The 20,695-nt window shown below is 42.6% G+C and overlaps 1 protein-coding gene across 1 annotated transcript in view; it reads left to right on the forward strand.

Annotated features, from left to right (window-relative positions):
- Positions 1-20,695, forward strand: part of DENND2A (DENN domain containing 2A) — a 103,754-nt gene that overhangs the window by 49,089 nt on the left and 33,970 nt on the right. Inside the window, exons 3-4 of the mRNA XM_040438762.1 lie at positions 5,868-6,968; positions 10,037-10,161. Coding sequence (XP_040294696.1) covers positions 5,868-6,968; positions 10,037-10,161 — 1,226 coding nt within the window. The remainder of the gene's footprint in view (positions 1-5,867; positions 6,969-10,036; positions 10,162-20,695) is intronic.

A 20,695-nucleotide genomic window follows, 5' to 3' on the forward strand; every position in this document is an offset into this window, starting at 1 on the left:
GCACCCGCCTCGCTCCAGATCCCTGCACGGCCACCGCTGCATCTCCCTGTCGCATAGATCAAACCATCTGGCGATGGGGGGGAGAGCAGCCAATAGCAGGCCGCGACGGAGGGAGCCTCCCTAGCTGCCATGGCCTGCTATCGGTTGCTCCCCCCCCCCTCGACAATGTTTTGATCCGTGTGGTGGGGAGATGCAGCAGTGGCCGTGCATGGATCTGGAGCAACGTGGGTGCCGGGGAGCCGGTAAGTATAATATATACGAGGGACCCGGACTTTGGATAACCCCTTTAACTCCGGATAAAAGATTGTTCCCGTTCACTAACAGCATGTAGAGATCTTGAAAAAGGTGAGGAACTGAAACTCGAAGTATATCAAAAAAAAGTTGCTGAACTTTTTATTATATAGTGATTAAGTTGAAAACAAATAGGAATATAGCAGTCTGATTACATTTAGCACTGACATGTGGACTGGCTATGTTTTGAACAGGGTCAGTCTTGTCTTTGGTATTTTGAGGTAGGGTGGGGTTACTATTAAGTGCCAGGATTGGGAAATTGCCAGGCTGGCAATATATTTTGGGCAGGAACCCTGCTCAGATACAATACAGATAATATTGGTCTTGGGATAAATGCTATGCCAGGAATTAAAGGGGTTGCCCCACTTATTAAGAAAAATTCTTACGTGCCAGCAATTGTCATAAAATAATAAAATACGGTACGCGTGCCCATCTCATTCCCTGACACTTCCTTTGCTACTGCTGTTATCCACCGGTCAGTAGCTTTAATGCTATGCAGCCAATGACTGGCCGCAGCGGTCAGTATACTACGGGCATGTGAACTCTGTAGCAAAGCAAAATAGACAAAATCTGGCCTGGAGGATTGAACTGGCAGCGCTCAAGTGGTGGGAGATTAATAGGGTCAGTATACCTTATTTTATGACTATTGCTGAATTGGGAAAAATGTACTAATACGCAAATGATCTCTTTAACAATAATGGTCCTTTTACACTTGCCAGTTTACAGGCAATTATTGGGAATGAATGGTTGAGCAGAGGGGAGCAATTCCAGTCAGCTATTGTATACTGGGCATGTATTATATGCAATAAGCTCCTGAACTCCCTCTAGTGGTGACCAGAAGCAGCTAGAACTTTATCATTTAAAGGGAAATTCCCATCTGGGGGCATTATAGGGTTTGGATAACCCCTTTAAATGTGCAATAATTATAGCTCCCACCTCTGGGACCTGTGCATATCTTTTATGAAAATCCCATTCAAATGAATGGAGAGATTTTTGCATATGTGGCTCTCCATTCACAGCAGCTGCAAGACAGACCTTGTTCTGGCGAAACTATAGGACTTTTACGGCATATACTGTAGATAGGCCATAGATGTCCAGATGGGAATAACCAGTTCACCCTATGCTTATGTGATGGAACAGGCGTACACTGAAAAAGAGAACGTGTAGGATATTTCCCAGGGAATTGCTGCATCTTCTTCCTCGGAAAAGCTGGATGCAGAAGTGACGCAAAAACATGAAACCACTGGTAGCGTCTCATGAGGTATTATGTCTGCATTTCAGAGTCAGTCTGAACCCTTACTACAAACCGTTTATCTGGCAGATACTTCATGAGATCCAGCATGCCCCCCTAATATATGACTATATTCCCTAGTTACAGTATGAATGGCATCGCTCAGCCTGTCCCAGCAGAGTATGGATTACAAGCCATTTGTTGCTCTGGTCTTCTTCCTCCCATCCGTCACCGCGGTTGTGGCTTGCGGTTTCTCGGCCTCACCAAGTACGGGTTTTCACTTTTTCTTTCCACTGTGCTTTTAGAGTTTGGAGCCAGGAGATGTGAGAGTTTAGAATGGTTTCTCTGTTTGCTGACTCATACACATATTAAGAATTCAATCTGCTGCCGAAGCGTTTTGTGTTTTCTTTCTTTTCTCAGCATCCTCTACTTGTCGGAACCGCAGGAAATGATAAAATGGATGTTTATAGAGTTCATTAACCCTTTATATTAAAAGTCTATTAATAAATTCACGGCAGAGCATTAAGGGTTTTTTTCTGGACCCCAGCGGATTCAGCAAAGCCATCTTAATTACACAGAACACCCCTGTAGGAGAAAGTTTGTAATATATTTTACCATTCCAAAGTTGCACCAATCAGCTGCTTAGGCATCCAGGCATGGGATGCTCCTCTTTTGAAAATCCAGCTTTTGCCTAGGTTACGTCCTTTTCCAGGTTTCCGACTTTTACTCTGAACACGACTTCACTTCTGTTGTGAATGGGGCCAAAACTACTCATCTCTCTGGCGCTTGCGCAGATGAGGCGGGTTCAGGAGCTGGCAGAAGCGAGTCACATGAAAACCATCACGTGACCGGGTTCCCAGGTGGCCGATTCACACAACAGTTAGTATATTACAAACTTTCTCCTACAGTTGTGTCCTGTGTAACTAAGGTGGCTTTGCAGGATCTGCTGGATCCCGAAAAAACCCTTAAATGCAAAAAAAAAAAGTATAAACGCAAAAACTGTGTGTATGGGCATAGCAGTTAATAGGCTACCAGGGCATGAGCTCCTGGTATTGAATGCTGGGTGGGGTACCAATTTACCACTTTAGCTTGGAGGTGTGGAAACATCCACATGGGACGTAATTTGCTGCAGATTTTGCAGAGGATCCTCGACAAATCCTTGCCAAAATCCGCTTATATGTGGATTTTGCTGTAGAGTTGACGCAACTTCCACCGCGTCTGCATTGTAGAGGGTGAAAATGGCAGCATTGGATTTAAAATCTGCACCATATGTCTGTATTCATGTGGATTCTACTCATCCATATTGCTGCTACTGTAGAACGCAACAGATTTTCCACCCATAATTCTGCAGTTAAAAATCCACAGTGTATACACGACGTGTGGATGTACTTTAAAGGGTAATTGAAGTAAAATAAATGTTTACCATTGTAGCTATTCTTATAGGAATATTGGCCTACATAGGACAAAAGGAACTAGTGTCCCAGTACAATGCCAGATACAACTCATGGAAAGGTGTTCCAATGTTTCTGGAAGCCACTACTTTGCTCCACACTGATGAGGGGCAATCACCCCGAAACAGCTGTCTGCAGATGAGATGCTGGCTTAATTATTACCCAAGTCATGCCTATTTAAAAGGTCAAGCATTGACTTATAGGATAGCTACAATACTTTAGGTAGCATTCAGAGGCATAGCTAATTTGCATACCTTCTTCCTGGCCATTCTTTTTTATGCTATACAATCCCTATCCATGGTTAAATACACTAAGCACAGGAATGCTCATTAAATGCAAAACTAGAAATATTTGCTCCAGTACTTAGTACACACTGGCAAACACATCTCCATACATCAGAAGGTTTCCTTTCTTCCATGACTAGACGGCTGAGATAGAGCAGTGTTCTTGTCATAAATTACACCACAAAGAATTTCAAATGTCAGAAAACAGAGAGTTGATTGCTATAAATCCATGACTAAGACTATGAGACTGTAAAATACGACTGAATCTCTTGGGGGGGTTGACCTATATCCTACAAATCCTTTGGCAAAGACGGTTCATCTCATAATCTAGAAAGTTCAGCAGTCACTTATATAGGTGGACCGTATGTAATATACAGGTTTATCGATTGAAAAAAAAAACAGGATAATTTATCACAATACAACCAATATAAAAGTGATTAATGCATACTCAAGTTTGTACTGGAGACTTATATTCACTATACTACACGCACCTAAAGAATTATTAGGAATACCATACTAATGCTGTGTTGGACCCCCTTTTGCCTTCAGAACTGCCTTAATTCTACGTGGCATTGATTCAACAAGGTGCTGATAGCATTCTTTAGAAATGTTGGCCCATATTGATAGGATAGCATCTTGCAGTTGATGGAGATTTGAGGGATGCACATCCAGGGCACGAAGCTCCCGTTCCACCACATCCCAAAGATGCTCTATTGGGTTGAGATCTGGTGACTGTGGGGGCCATTTTAGTACAGTGAACTCATTGTCATGTTCAAGAAACCAATTTGAAATGATTCGAGCTTTGTAACATGGTGCATTATCCTGCTGGAAGTAGCCAGAGGATGGATACATGTTCTCATTCTGTTTACGCCAAATTCGGACTCTACCATTTGAATGTCTCAACAGAAATCGAGACTCATCAGACCAGGCAACATTTTTCCAGTCTTCAACAGTCCAATTTTGGTGAGCTCATGCAAATTGTAGCCTCTTTTTCCTATTTGTAGTGGAGGTGAGTGGTACCCGGTGGGGTCTTCTGCTGTTGTAGCCCATCCACCTCAAGGTTGTGCGTTTTGTGGCTTCACAAATGCTTTGCTGCATACCTCGGTTGTAACGAGTGGTTATTTCAGTCAGCGTTGCTCTTCTATCAGCTTGAATCAGTCGGCCCATTCTCCTCTGACCTCTAGCATCCACAAGGCATTTTTGCCCACAGGACTGCCGCATACTGGATGTTTTTCCCTTTTCACACCATTCTTTGTAAACCCTAGAAATGGTTGTGCATGAAAATCCCAGTAACTGAGCAGATTGAGCAGTAACTGAGCAGACCGGCCCGTCTGGCACCAACAACCATGCCACGCTCAAAATTGCTTAAATCACCTTTCTTTCCCATTCTGACATTCAGTTTGGAGTTCAGGAGATTGTCTTGACCAGGACCACCCCCCTAAATGCATTGAAGCAATTGCCATGTGATTGGTTGACTAGATAATTGCATTAATGAGAAATAGAACAGGTGTTCCTAATAATTCTTTAGGTGAGTGTATATGGTGTACCAAACTTAGATCACCATAAAACTCTATGATGATCTAAGATAATCCACTTAAAGGGGTTGGGGACATTGGTGTAATAGTACTAGAGTGACATACATATTACATACATGCATGACCTACCTTTACCACATATTTATGAAGCCCCGTTTTCATTTAGGAAATTCTTAGCCAGAAGTGACTGTTTTCTTATACTATACTGTTTTCTTATACTCTTCTTCCGGCTGCTCAGGGAGCCCGGTGACGTCACCGGCACTGATGGGCAGGCTTTAGCGCTGCACTAGCCAGTAAAACGGCTAGGGCAGCGCTAAAGCCCGCCCATCAGAGCCAGTGACGTCACCGAACACACTGCCGGGCGGAAGCTTCCGCCCGGCAGTGTGTTATTATAAACAAAAGAGCCCTTGCCCGGCGCGATCTAGTGCAGGGCAAAGGAGAGTATCGGAGCATGCACTGCTCCGATGCTTAAGTCAGGGGAGCTGCCTGGGTGAAAATGGAGGTCAGAGCTGAACCCGGACAACCCCTTTAACTGGTCCAGGTGTTGCAAACATAAATTGATAAAAATCTGCCCTATTATGGCCACATGAAACCAGTACTTTCTGGAAAAGGACCTATTGGTGGTTACCTGGAGCTAAGGAGCCCACAAAGTTAGAAGTGTTCTTAGATTTATTCTTCTTTAGGACTATGTTGGATAATCTTTGAATATGTTTCTGGAGAAAGTTTCTCCTTCTCATTGAAAGACTGTTATAGATGTAATTAGTGCACTGTTAGAGTGAACTATGAGGTAGTTTTGTCAATTGTTCTCAAGTCCATTGTCCTTCAGTAACTCCTCAGAACCATCTTCATACATGACCACCACAGCATTTGTATTCAAACGAATCTGTGTTTTATGGAGGGTGACAGAAACCTAGCTGTATAGGTAATTACTGAAACTCATCTCCACTGTCGTTCCTTAAATGCCTATTTAATGCAGTTATTAGACTCCTCAGTGATCCTGAAACAATTAGCATCCTTTGCCTGAAAAATTATTACTTCTATGACAGTAATTGTACCATGTGTCTTGTCTCACCAGGGCAACGCCAGCAGGTAAAGAAAACTCTGGGATTTGGAAAAAACTTGAACCTCCTCAGCTTCACTTGAGTGTAAAAAGTCAAACTGTAAATAAATCTGACTCTGTAACATATAATCTAGACATTCATCTGGGAGAAAGTCCTCTGAAGGTTCTGGAGAACCAGCCAAGAAGTAAAGGCACAAAAGGTTTACAGCAGAACATGCTCAGCAACAAAATGACCATCAATGACCCAATGATGGAGATTAACATCAAAGATCCAGGACTAATACTTAAGAAACAGTTATCGAATAGCAAGTCTTCCCCGTTACCCCAAAAGATCGCACTGAAGAAAACATCAAGCATCAAAGATAAGATTTCCGAATGGGAAGGTAAACGTGAGACGCAGTCCCCGGTTCTGAGCAGGAAGGAGTCTGTACAGGTGAAGAGGCAGGATTCCTTTGGTACTACTTTTGGAGATACGAATGTGGATGATGTCAAGAACCGTCAAAAAGGAAGCTTCAAAAGGATGTTTAGCTGGGAAATGGACAACAAAGACATTGAACAAAAAGACTCTATGAAACTAGAGAAAAAATCTGAAACTAGCCTAATTGCAGAAAGCAAGGAGCAAGTCGTGAGCGCCAAGAAAGACCAGGCAACGGTATTGAGTCATATTAAAAAGTTTGAGCGTTCATTGAAGGATGGACCAGTGGAGGGACTGCCACAATTGCCAGGAACCTACTATTCACCGCAATGTTTGTTGGATTCTAAGGATCAGGAAAACAAACCCGGGTCAAAAACGAAATGGGGTTCTGATTCTGAGAATGCAGAACCAATTTTTGGGACAGTGGGAGAGGGAAGGCTATCTAGAAGGACCAGCAATATAGACAATGTATATACAGAACCAGGGGCACCAGAGAAGACATTACCTATCAACCCTTTACCCAAACCAAGAAGGACTTTCCGACATGAAGGGGAGGTGGGTCCCATTGGAACCAGCCTTCGGAAAAGGGACTTACCTCCACTTCCCTGTATACCTCCACCTCCTCTACCCACATCTCCTCCACCATCAGCTGTGAGCAGAAGACTTTGGAATAGCAAACATAGAAATAACGGAGACCATAGGTACTTTATTTTTTACTCTTTCTGTTAAAGGGAAACTGCTGACAGCACTAGACAGGGGCTGGGGAGAGCAGTGCAAACATATTTTGTCAAGCTTTTATAATCAAGAGTAGTGTGAATAGGAATTTGTATTGTCAGTTTTGCTTCTTAAGTGAAGTCAAGTTCAACCTTCAGTGCACTTAAAGGGGTTTTTATATTTTATTTTTATGTTGATGGCCTATCCTTAGGAACAGTCATGCTCTTAGTGAAGTGAATTGGAGCAGCACTGAAGTGGTAAGCTCAGTCTATTACACAGTGGATGGTGATGTTTATTTCTGGTGCCAGAGCTACTGCAGAACAGCTACAGGTGTATCAGCGGGGGTGCTGAGAGTTGGACCCTGCTGATCTGACATATCCTATGGATAGGCCATAAGTATAAAAATCCCAGAGAACTCCTTTAGGGAGTAGAATCTGGTAAAATATAAGTATTATTATAACTTTATTCTAAGTATATTATACAGCTGTATTCATATTATTCTTGATGATAAAAGCACCACAAAGTATATTTGTACTGCTCTGCCCTGCCCCTGGCTGGTGCTGTCAGCAGTTTAGCGTGGTCAAAAGTGCTGACAGATTCCCTTTAAGCCTATTTATAGAAGTTACAAACTCTTGTGCTCTTTGATGTACACACCAGTCAGGAAAGAAGGTTGGGGGCTTATGGTTTCTTTGTGGTCTACAGGGCCACTGTGAACCCATAGTGTTGCTTTTTGTTTTTTACCTTTTGCTTTATTGAGCATGCATCTGTGTAGGACTATCCACCAAATTTTAGATTCAGAGAATTTTTGTATAAATCCTATCAAGCCTTCTCAGCCTTCCTCTTCTCTTAGCTTAGTGTCATTCCATCATTGAGTTTAAGATCTAAATAATCTGCTGCCACTATAGGCCCCAATACACATTAGATTATTGTCCTCCAAACCCGGCCAAGTGTATATATGTATGGTCATTTGGCTATCGTCCTATCTGCATCTCCTTGTAAAAGACTGTGGGTTTTAGGTGTTCTATCCCTAACAAAAGACTGTAAAACGTACTGAAAATCAGCTTAGGTTGGTGGAGCCTTAAAGCGCTGGCCCCAGGTGGCTGGGCTTACGTAAACTGCCAAGTGGGCCGGCAATCTGCTTTTCCTGTACCTCCCATTGCAGTAAAAGGGGCCTACACAATAGCGTAGGACAGCAGGAGTAAGCGGCAAAGCTTGTTCTGCTATGCTGTTTGTGTAGCTTCCATTCAATACAATGGGGGTTACAGAATCAGCAGAGCACAGTTTCCTTAAAGGGGTTATCCCATGATTAATGTAAAAAATTAAAATCATTGTATAATACATGACAATCTTTTTCTAACAAAGCTCAAACCAGCCCTGTACCTCACATGGATCCAGAGATCTCCCCATACATTGCTCTGCTAGATTTATATCAAGCTGGCAGCTCAAGGGGAGTGTCTTTTCTGCTGGAGCTAAGGGGGCGTGTCTCAGCTCTCCCTATCACAGCTCAGGAGGCAGTTGAAGGATCAAACTGAGCATGTGCGGCCTTCTCAGTGAGCAGGACAAAGAAATAAGAAAAAGAACAAACAGCAGGTGGCGCTATACAGATACATTTTATTGAAAAACTCAGTGGCTATACAAAATGTTTAATTTCATGCAATTACAAAAGAATTTAGATCCAGGCGCTTGTTTGAAAACTGTAGAATATTTTTCGTGGGACAACCCCTTCAAGTCTGGCCATCTGGAGACCACGCTTATTCTCATTTTGCAGTGGAAATGGCAAGATGGGACAACCTCCTTTTTGTAAATTCCATCCCAGCCAGTAGGACCTGTGAAGAGACCCTTACTTATGTGCCTGTAAACTTCCCGCATGCATGAGGGTCACTTGTGCTGCTGCAGCCAATGACTGGCCACGTCAGTGATATGTCCCCAAGTGGTGTATGACCCAACAGTGACATCCTGCGTGGAGACACATCACTGCTTAGGCCAACGCACGTTAAAAAAAAAAAAGACTAAATACTAGACAAGCCTTTTTGAAAGGCACGGCCCTTGTGCCTGTACTGACCATCAGTAGACTGTGGTCACATATAAAATGATAACTCAGAGCCATCATAACACCAACCTGATGATCCAATAGTCTGGTAATAGTCAAGCATATTCCAGCACTTTAGGAGATCAGTATTTTTGTATATTACATAATAATTATATGTATACGCTCTCATTCAGGAGCATAATTCCCTCCCATGCCGGCTTCCGACTATTCAGCTCCTCCTTGGTCCACGACATGCCAGATTATTGGAGCTTGACTCCACATTTCAAGCGTATTTAATAAGGCTCGTACCAGTTTTTATATCTCATATAAACTATGACTCAGGTAACTAAATTAAGGCAATGCTGGTTCTGAAACTCTACCAGGGCGAGGCCTGAATGCTGGGAATTTACCGTAACTAATTGCAGTGCTCCATACAATAGGTATAATTTACATAACCATTGCCAATACGATGAGAAAATGTCAGGATCAGGATCATTAAAGGGGTTCTCCAGGATAGGACATTAATATTTGTAGGTTAGTATGATCCGTGGGGGTGCCATCCTTTGAACACCTACAGACACGAAAGGCCAGTTTCACACACCAAGCTGCAGTACCAGACACAGCCACACATCGGAGGGGGCGTCCTTCTATGTACATGGTTGTGACTGTCTAGAGCAGGGATGCTCAACCTGCGGCCCTACTGCCGTTGCAAAATTACAACTCCCACAGTCCCGCAAAAAAGATAGAACAGGTCCTATTATCTGTTTTGCAGATAAGAATAGGCATTGTTACAATGGGTCAGCAAAAAAAAAAAAACGGATGCAAGCGGACGTCACACGGATGTCGTCCATATTTTTTGCGGACCTCAAAATACATATGGTTGTGTGAATGCACACTAACCCTGTGTACAGAGATTGGACAGGGTCCCTTTAAATTCTTTACAGCTTTTTGCGCTATCAGTCAGGGCCAGCTGTTCTTCCTTATTTTTCTTCTAGCAATAGTGTTGTCTTCTCCTCTCGTTATCAGGAAGTCATACGAATTTGAAGATCTTCTGCAGTCGTCGGAGAACGGACGAGTAGACTGGTACGCACAGACCAAGCTGGCCCTAACTCGCACTTTATCTGAGGAGAACGTCTATGAAGACATCTTGGGTAAGAACTAGTGACTTTTGTCAGCACAGGTAGAACTGAACAACCAATGGGGTCATTTATCAAACTGGTGTAAAGTAGAACTAGCTTAGTTGCCCATAGCAACCAATCTGATTCCACCTTTCATTTTCCAAAGGAGCCGTCTAAACTGAAAGATGGAATCTGATTGGTTGATATGGGCTAGTTTATACCAGTTTGATAAATGCATACCTCCCAACTTTTTGGACAGTCAAAGAGGGACACTTATGGTTCATTGTGTGAAAGTCCATTTTTCCTGTATATTTATACACTTTAATAGTTTTCCCTAGCTCACAATAGCGCAAAAATTATCTGAATATAGAATTTTCTAAAAATCAAAATTGCATCAAATAAGAAAAAATATATAAGGCGGGCTCTAATATACAGTTGTGTTCAAAATAATAACAGTCAGACATCACTAACCTGATCAATCACTGTTTTTGGTAGAAATGATATTTCTACATGGCAAATAATTTACTAGCAGGTGTAGTAGAGTAATAGAAATCCAACAGACCCAACAGTCATGACATGTTCAACACTAATTGAAAGGGGCATGTTCAAATTAATAGCAGTGTGGAGTTCAATGAGTGACGTCATTCATTCTTTGGAAAACAGGTGGCGAAATATTGCCCTTTTTTAAGGAAGGAAGGCAGGAAATGTTGTACATGCTGGTTACAGTGCATTTCTCTCTGAAATTCTGAGGAAAATGGGTTGTTCCAGACATTGTTTAGAAGAACAGCGTACCTTGATTAAGGAGTTGATTGGAGAGGGGAAAACATATAAAGAAGTGCAGAAAATGATAGGCTGCTCCGCTAAAATGATCGCAAATGCGCTAAAATGGCAACCAAAACCTGAAAGACGTGGAAGAAAGCGAAAAACTACCATTCGAATGGATAGAAGAATAGCCAAAATGGCACGGACTCGGCCATCAATCAGCTCCAGGAAGATCAAAGAAGGTCTAAAGTTACCTGTGACTACTGTTACAATTAGAAGACACCTATGTGAGGCCAAGCTATTTGCAAGAAGCCCCCGCAAAGTCCCACTGTTGAAAAAAAGACATGTGCTGAAGAGGTTACAATTTTCCAAAGAACACATTGACTGGCCTAAAGAGACATTTTGTGGACTGATGAAAGTAAGATTGTTCTTTTTGGGTCTAGTGGCCGGAGACAGTTTGTCAGACGACCCCCAAACACTGAATTCAAGCCACAGTACACTGTGAAGATAGTGAAGCATGGTGGCGCAAGCATCATGATATGGGGATGTTTCTCATACTAAGGTGTTGGGCCTATTTATCGTATACAGGGATCATGGATCAGTTAGAATACATCAGAATACTTGAAGAGGTCATGCTGCCTTATGCTGAAGAGGAAATGCCGTTGAAATGGGTGTTCCAACAAGACAACGACCCCAAACACACCAGTAAACGTGCAACATCTTGGTTCCAGACCAACAAGATTGACGTTATTGAGTGGCCAGCCCAATCCCCGAATCTTAATCCGATAGAAAACTTGTGGGCGACATCAAAAATGCAGTTTCTGAGGCAAAACCAAGAAATGGAGAAGAACTGTGGAATGTAGTCCAATCATCCTGTTCACAGGTGCCAGAAGTTGGTTGACTCCATACAACACAGATGTGAGCGGTTCTCAGAAACAGCGGTTATACAACTAAATATTAGTTAAGTGATTCAAAGGAAAGCAAAATCTTCAAACATTTTTCAGTTTATACTGTGAATGTTTGAGTTTGTAAAGAAGAATACAAACACTGCTATTTTTTTGAACAGTCTAATATTCACTTTTCTTCAATTTTTTTTAGAGGAACAACACACATTTTATATATTTTTCTTCATGTTTTGATTTGGAATAGAATGTGTAGTTTTCCCAATGCATTTGTGTGTATGGAAATAAAAGCTATTAGAAGGATTTTGAGCTTTATTCACTTTTTTAAACACACTGCTATTATTTTGAACACAACTGTACAGAGAGGAACCAGACATACACCTTCTTGATCGCTATTGTAAATGTAACATTGCAAATCAATCTCAGACCAAAAAGAGGGACATTTAAAGACAAAAGAGGGACAGAGGGACCTGGGTCCAAAAGAGGGACACGGGAGTTCGGTAAACGACCCTACAAGTGTTTTTGATTTCTGGTGCTGGTCTCGTGATCAGCTGTATTTAGAGAGGTCATCATAGATAGCTTGCATACGTGGATGTCGTCATGTATACAAAGAGTGACACTCCAACAAGATCTGCCCTCTAGGTCCCAGGTCAATGAAAGTGCACTTCCCCTTTAACGTGACCCCCCCCCTGTTCAAGAAAATAAAAATCACAAGTACTGAGTAATGAACAGAACATTTACCTCGCACCGTCTTTGTCATTTTTTCAGATGCAGATCATCTGATTCCCAGGCTCCTCTTCTGCCATCCAAGATGGCCGCACCGCTTCTCACTCTGCCTGACACACACTGTGCATTTGGTAGTCCAGGAAACTTTCTGCTGCCCTTGGATTGGCTATGCCCTTGGATTCTGCTGCCCTTGGACTGCTCATGTGATCACTGCGAGCCAACCCAAGAGCAGGACTGGACAAGCAGGAAGTGTCTCAGACAATTGATGCACAGTGTTCACCAGGTAGTCTGAGAAGCAGTGCAGCCATCTCAGAGGACAGAAGAGCCCAGGAATCGGCAAATCTGTAGATGAAACTATCAAAAGGAGGGCACCAGGTAAGTGTCCTGTCCATTCCCCAGTTAATGTGAATTATTTTTTATTGAACTGGAGAATTGCTTTAATTTTTCATTACACTTGAGAAGCCCACTTTGACTGTATCCACTTGCTACTGTAGCATCTACTTGTCTGACAAGTTTTAAATGGGTTCCACAGGATTTTAAATTATATTTCTTTAATAAAAAAAAAATGAAAAACATAGCGCCACACCTGACCCCAGGTTGTGTGCGGTATTGCAGCTCAGCCCCATTCACTTCAATACCACAAACAACCCATGGACAGGTTTATGGAAGAAAGCAACAATGTTTTCCTAATCATATACAACCCATTTCAATACAATTTTCCTGTTTAGAATACGACTCTTTGTGGGCCCGTTCACACAGTGGTTTGTGGCGCTGTTTTTCCCACACGTTTTCTGCGCCAAAAAACAGCTCTAAAAATCCTCCTATTCATTTTAAGGGCAGTCAGACACCTTTTTCAGTGTGGCCCTATATTGGTGCAGAATCCACGCTGATTTCCCCATTGAAATGAAGCTGAAAAATGCATGAAAATCAGCGCAAATTCTCCACAGATTTTTTTCAGCGCGTACATACCCTATACGGACCCTGTAACGTAACCACAACGGACTGATAATATACTTATTGGTTCTTGAAGGTTAGTATACCCGGAAAGGGAGGGTTTATTAGAACACGAACGTGGACGTGGTTTAATTGATCTTTTATGTTGCATCAGTCCTTAGTTATTTCCCCTCCGTGTTATGTAATGTCTGTTTACGAGCAGACACTGTAAGGTTGAAATATATCTTCTTGCCTTTCTTTTTCCATTTTGATCCATTGAGAAAGGCAGCGTCCCATTACCACACACATGCCACAACACAACACCTACCTCCAGCCCCGTCTCCACAGGAGTGGGTTTTTTGGGCAATAAATGTGCCTTTGTTAGGCCCCTTTCACACAAGCGAGTTTTCCGCACTGGTGCAATGCGTGACGTGAACGCATAGCACCCGCACTGAATCTGGACCCATTCATTTCAATGGGTCTGTGTACATGAGCGTTGTTTTTCACGCATCACTTGTGCGTTGCGTGAAAATCGCAGCATGTTCTATATTCTGCGTTTTTCACGTAGCCCTGGCCCAATGAAAGTGAATGGGGCTGCGTGATGCAAGCAAGTGCAGACGCAATGCGTTTTTCACTGATGGTTGCTAAGAGATATTGTTTGTAAACCTTCCGTTTTTTATCACGTGCGTGAAAAACGCATCAAATCGCATTGCACCCGCGCGGAAAAAACTGAACCCAATCGCAAAGAAAACTGACTGAACTTGCTTGCAAAATCGTGCGTTTTTAAATGAACGCATCCGGACCTAATCCGTATCATTAGTGTGAACGGGGCCTTAAACGTCCATCTTCCTGCCATATTAGGAACGTGAATGTGCAGCGCATGGCCAACGGCCATGGGTCCCTTAAAGTAAATCGTGACGCCAGTTGCAGTGAAGCAACAAGGGCACAGGGCCCCTTTTAGTGATGTAGTAAATGGTACCCAGGTGTAGGAATGCCAGAGTGGTATAGGGTAGCCTAATGTCCCTTACTGTTGGTGCACGTGTCACGGTGCTCCTACCTGGATACGCTGGAACCCAAGCATTGTCGTCTGCAGCAGACAAAGGGGGGAGTTGAGTTGTGGGATTAAGAATAATTTGAGTCCAGACTTTGTGATGAAGTTGAAAACAGCTTTACTTGGCATAAACGTTTCTCCAAACAGTTTGAAGACTTTATCTTGGTCCCCAGCAGGTTTTGGCATTAACTGTGGCAGGCAAACTCCTCTCTACTACGTCTGTTGCTCTCTGGCTCTGCTGTCCTGACAAGATAGCTGTATAACTTAGCTTAAGCTGAAGGTTGCAACTTCTTTCTGTAGTCTGTCTCTAAACTAGTCCAGGGAACTTTACTCCTGGCTTCAGAGGCTTCCAGCTTCTGCCTCCAAATCCAGCTGAGCTGAAGGTGCTCCAGCTGGCCTGGGCAAGGCATGTCCAGGGACGTGCACCTGCTGCACACCCTTCCCCTGTCTAGGGAAGACCTAAAACCAGAACTAACTGGTCCCCACCCTTCCTGCAGTAAGTGGGAAACGCCCACCACACCACAGAGGGGGGTGTTAGAATGGAAGGAAAGCTCCATTCTCTGACCCTGTAGCTCTGCCATTAATACTCCCACCTGCTGTTGAACCAGGCACATTACATGATAACATAAACAGTTTCAATAAATAGATATGCACATTATATTGGATCTGGAAATAAATGCATAGAATGAAGGGGCCCCCCAGAGCATATAGCTTGGGGGACACATGGTAGCAGGGGCACGGAATTTTTTATTTCATTAAATGATGCTGTCTATAGGTTTTCTTTCCCTCCCCCACTTCTTTTTCCTCAGTTTAGGTTTGACAGGAATCTGGTATTATCCGGTTTCCCCTAGTGATCTGCCTAGAGACGTGACGCTCGGAACAGCTGTAGGATTGGACAGCTGTTCTGAAGCGGGAAAAGTGTTTGACAGCTGATTGGCAGCTGTCATTTTCGGCGGGAAGCCTGCGTGTTTAAAAGTGACAGCACCAGGTCATCAGCTGTCAGTTCCAGAGGAGCACCCTTCAAGGAGCAGCGCCCCGCCCTCCCTCCCTCTTTTATTGTCGTGTTGCCTATTTGGGGGTGATCGGTCACCCAGCTCGTGCTGGGTGGACTTAATGGTCCCTAAGTTAATGAGTTTTAAGTATTTATTCAGTTATTTATATTTTATGGTTGGTTTATTGATTGATAATTATTAATTTAATATTTATTGGTATGATAACTTGGTAAAACCCCAAATAAAGCAACACGGCCTATTTATTCCATTCTAAAGTGTCTTGTGTCTTTTAATTATTTATTTGGTAAGGTTTATAGGTTTTCTTTAAAATGTGTCCTCTGCTACCCATGACATTAGGTTAACCATAGGAGATAGTAGTGAGGTGCAGAAGTGGTAATGCCACTCTGGGGCGTTACAAATGTTTGGGAAAGGCATGAACATACGTGTAAGTTAAGGCCTCTTTCATTTACGGGACGTTTCTTGTGTTCTTGAACCATTCATTTCAAAGGTTTCACAAAAAAACGGACTCCATATGCATTCTGTTTCCGTATTTCCGTTTTTCCGTTGCGTTGAAAGATAGAACATGTCCTATTATTGCCTGCAAATCACGTTCCGTGGCTCCATTTAAGTCAATGCCCAGCCCAATTTTGCTATGTAATTACTGTACATGCCATGCTGTGATTACACTGTATATGCCATGCTTCCGTTGCCGTTTGCGATCCGCCAAAATTGGAAACCAAACGGAACAGAACCGGAAACACTACTGAAACAAAAATCTGAAAAACTGATCCGTTAAAAACAGCCCGCAAAACACAAAAAAAGCCATACGGTTGTGTGAAAGAGGCCTAAGGCTTAGGCTTATATTAGCACCAACATATACAGAGGTGCTGTACATGGAATGCACCCATATTGAGCCCTGTTCACAATAGGGAGCACAGCCCTAATCTCTTTCCTATAGATATATAAACCCCTATTGTGCTAGTGTCCTCTTATGCTGCTTAACCCTTTCAAGACCAAGCCATTTTTCACCTTCGTGACCAGACATAATTTCGCAAATCTGACGTGTCACTTTATGTAGTGATAACTTTAGAATGCTTTTATTTATCCAAGCCATTCTGAGAATGTTTTCTCGTGACATCTCGTACTTGATGTTAGGGGTAAATTTGGGTTGATAACTTTTACCTTTATATTATAAAAAATCCCAAATTGACTGAAAATTTGGAAAAAAAAATAATTTTCTAAATTTGAATTTCTACACATTAAAGGCAGATAGGGATACCTCATTAGATAGTTTTTTTTATTTAAGATTCCCTATATGTCTACTTTATGTTGGCATCATTTTAAAAATTACATTTTATTTTTTTAGGACATTAGAAGGCTTAGAATTTAAGAAGCAATTTTTCTAATTTTCTACAAAATTTTCAAAACTGACTTTTTCAAGGACCACCTTGAGGTCCTTACATAACAGAAACCACCATAAATGACCCCATTTTAGAAAGTACACCCCTCAAATTACTCTTTAGATGTTTCACAAGAATTAAAGGAAAATGGAGGTAAAATTTACAATTTCCAGTTTTTGTGCAGATTTGTAATTTTAATCCAATGTTTCCTATAACACAGCAAAGGTTAACAGCAAAACGAACCTCAATATCTACTACCCTGATTCTGCAGTTTACAAAAACACCCCATTTATGTTCGTAAACTGCTGTATAAGCACACGGCAGGGCGCAGAAGGAAAGGAGCAACATGGTTTTTGGAGAGCAGATTTTGCTGGACTGGCTTTTGGGTGTCGTGTCATATTTAAAGACACACTAAGGGCTCATTCACACGAACGTATTGTGCTGTCCGCATCCAGTCTGCACAGACTAACTAATCGAAGCAATTGTCGGCAAGGGACGACTCTAATTGGTCCCTTGCCGGCATTACTGGGCTCTGCACTGTCCCTGACGTTTTGCTGTGCTTGGATTAAAGAGGTGCCATAACGTTTATATACATGCTATCTGCATGGGGTATGTGCAGATAGCATGTATATAGCCGTATGGAAGTCGTGAAGGGGTTAAGGACCATCGGCCCCACAAGTGGACATCACCCCCTATAGTTATGTCCCTGATTCCAGAGAAAGCCCACAGACACCAGGAGAACCGACAGTCATTAGCATCTACTGTACTTTCTTCACTTATCATTCTCCCAATATAGGTGCATACAAGGTGCCAATGACATAGTAGTGTCCATACATTAGGTCAGCCATGTAGCAGAGCCCATAGAGTAGTGCCAGTGACATAGTAGTGTCCATACATTATGTCAGCCATGTAGCAGAGCCCATAGAGTAGTGCCAGTGACATAGTAGTGTCCATACATTAGGACAGCCATGTAGCAGAGCCCATAGCATAGTGCCAGTGACATAGTAGTGTCTATACATTAGTGCAGCCACATAGCAAAGCCCATAGCGTAGTGTCAGTGACATAGTACTGTCTACACATTAGTAAAGCCACATAGCAGAGCCCATAGAGTAGTGCCAGTGACAAAGTACTGTCTATACATTAGTGCAGCCATATAGCAGAGCCCATAGCATAGTGCCAGTGACATAGTACTCTCTATACATTAGTAAAGCCACATAGCAGGGCCCATAGAGTAGTTCCAGTGACAAAGTACTGTCTATACATTAGTGCAGCCACATAGCAGAGCCCATAGAGTAGTGTCAGTGACATAGTAGTGTCCATTAGTGCAGCTACATAGCAGGGCCCATAGAGTAGTGCCAGTGACAAAGTACTGTCTATACATTAGTACAGCCATATAGCAGAGTCCATTGAGTAGTGTCAGTGACATTAGTAGTGTCTATAGATTAGTACAGCCACATAGCAGGGCCCATAGAGTAGTGTCAGTGACATAATGGTGTCTATAGATTAGTACAGCCACATAGCAGAGCCCATAGAGTAGTTTCAATGACATACTAGTGTCTATAGATTAGTGCGGCCAAATAGCAGAGCCCGTAGAGTAGTGTCAGTGACATAGTAGTGTCTATAGATTAGTACAGCCACATAGCAGAGCCCATAGAGTAGTGTCAGTGACATAGTAGTGTCTATAGATTAGTACAGCCACATAGCAGGGCCCATAGAGTAGTGTCAGTGACATAGTAGTGTCTATAGATTAGTACAGCCACATAGCAGAGCTCATAGAGTAGTTTCAATGACATAGTAGTGTCTATAGATTAGTACAGCCACATAGCAGAGCCCGTAGAGTAGTGTCAGTGACATAGTAGTGTCTATAGATTAGTACAGCCACATAGCAGAGCTCATAGAGTAGTTTCAATGACATAGTAGTGTCTATAGATTAGTACAGCCACATAGCAGAGCCCATAGAGTAGTGTCAGTGACATAGTAGTGTCTATAGATTAGTACAGCCACATAGCAGGGCCCATAGAGTAGTGTCAGTGACATAGTAGTGTCTATAGATTAGTACAGCCACATAGCAGGGCCCATAGAGTAGTGTCAGTGACATAGTAGTGTCTATAGATTAGTACAGCCACATAGCAGAGCCCATAGAGTAGTGTCAGTGACATAGTAGTGTCTATAGATTAGTACAGCCACATAGCAGAGCCCATAGAGTAGTGTCAGTGACATAGCACAGTCTATACATTAGTGCGGCCACATAGCAGAGCCAATAGAGTAGTGTTAGTGACATAGTACAGTCTATACATTAGTGCAGCCACATAGCAAAGCCCATAGAGTAGTGTCAGTGACATAGTAGTGTCTATAGATTAGTACAGCCACATAGCAGGGCCCATAGAGTAGTGTCAGTGACATAGTAGTGTCTATAGATTAGTACAGCCACATAGCAGAGCCCATAGAGTAGTGTCAGTGACATAGTAGTGTCTATAGATTAGTACAGCCACATAGCAGAGCCCATAGAGTAGTGTCAGTGACATAGCACAGTCTATACATTAGTGCGGCCACATAGCAGAGCCAATAGAGTAGTGTTAGTGACATAGTACAGTCTATACATTAGTGCAGCCACATAGCAGAGCCCATAGAGTAGTTTCAATGACATACTAGTGTCTATAGATTAGTGCGGCCAAATAGCAGAGCCCGTAGAGTAGTGTCAGTGACATAGTAGTGTCTATAGATTAGTACAGCCACATAGCAGAGCCCATAGAGTAGTGTCAGTGACATAGTAGTGTCTATAGATTAGTACAGCCACATAGCAGGGCCCATAGAGTAGTGTCAGTGACATAGTAGTGTCTATAGATTAATACAGCCACATAGCAGAGCCCATAGAGTAGTGTCAGTGACATAGCACAGTCTATACATTAGTGCGGCCACATAGCAGAGCCAATAGAGTAGTGTTAGTGACATAGTACAGTCTATACATTAGTGCGGCCACATAGCAGAGCCCATAGAGTAGTGTCAGTGACATAGTACAGTCTATAGATTAGTGCAGCCACATAGCAGAGCCCGTAGAGTAGTGTCAGTGACATAGTAGTGTCTATAGATTAGTACAGCCACATAGCAGAGCCCATAGAGTAGTGTCAGTGACATAGTAGTGTCTATAGATTAGTACAGCCACATAGCAGGGCCCATAGAGTAGTGTCAGTGACATAGTAGTGTCTATAGATTAATACAGCCACATAGCAGAGCCCATAGAGTAGTGTCAGTGACATAGTAGTGTCCATGGTAGTGCCAGCTGCTGGGGTATTCCTGGGCCCTTCTGCTGTTGGTAGCTGGCCCTGACATGCTTTTACTGTAGAAATACCTATGTTTCCTGGTGCTTTGCTGAGAACAGCTGCAGTCTGGCACTGGGCAGATCAGTCTCTGAGCTGTTTGTACAATTACAGGAATTTCTTTGTTTTGACCTTGCCGAACCACACAAATTCTTTTACCTGTTCACTTGTACCTTTCAAGTCAGTGCCCTGCGGGGACCTGTTTCCAACATGTGACATCTCCCTTTCCAGACGATAAAATCCATTATATTTATGGGAACTATTACATAGTTCATTTTCCTACTTTGCTCAGATGTAAACTCGATCTATATTATCAACTAGTTTGTGTACAAGCCTGCCTATAGATGTGAATACAATGCCAGCATTGCAGTAAAGACTGACGCTTAGGCAGTGCAATGGGAGGTACAGTATGTATGATACACAATACAGGAGATTTATCAAACTGGTGTAAAGTAGAACTGGCTTAGTTGCCCATAGCAACCAG

Source organism: Bufo bufo, chromosome 1, assembly GCF_905171765.1.
Source record: "Bufo bufo chromosome 1, aBufBuf1.1, whole genome shotgun sequence".
Classification (NCBI taxonomy): domain Eukaryota; kingdom Metazoa; phylum Chordata; class Amphibia; order Anura; family Bufonidae; genus Bufo; species Bufo bufo.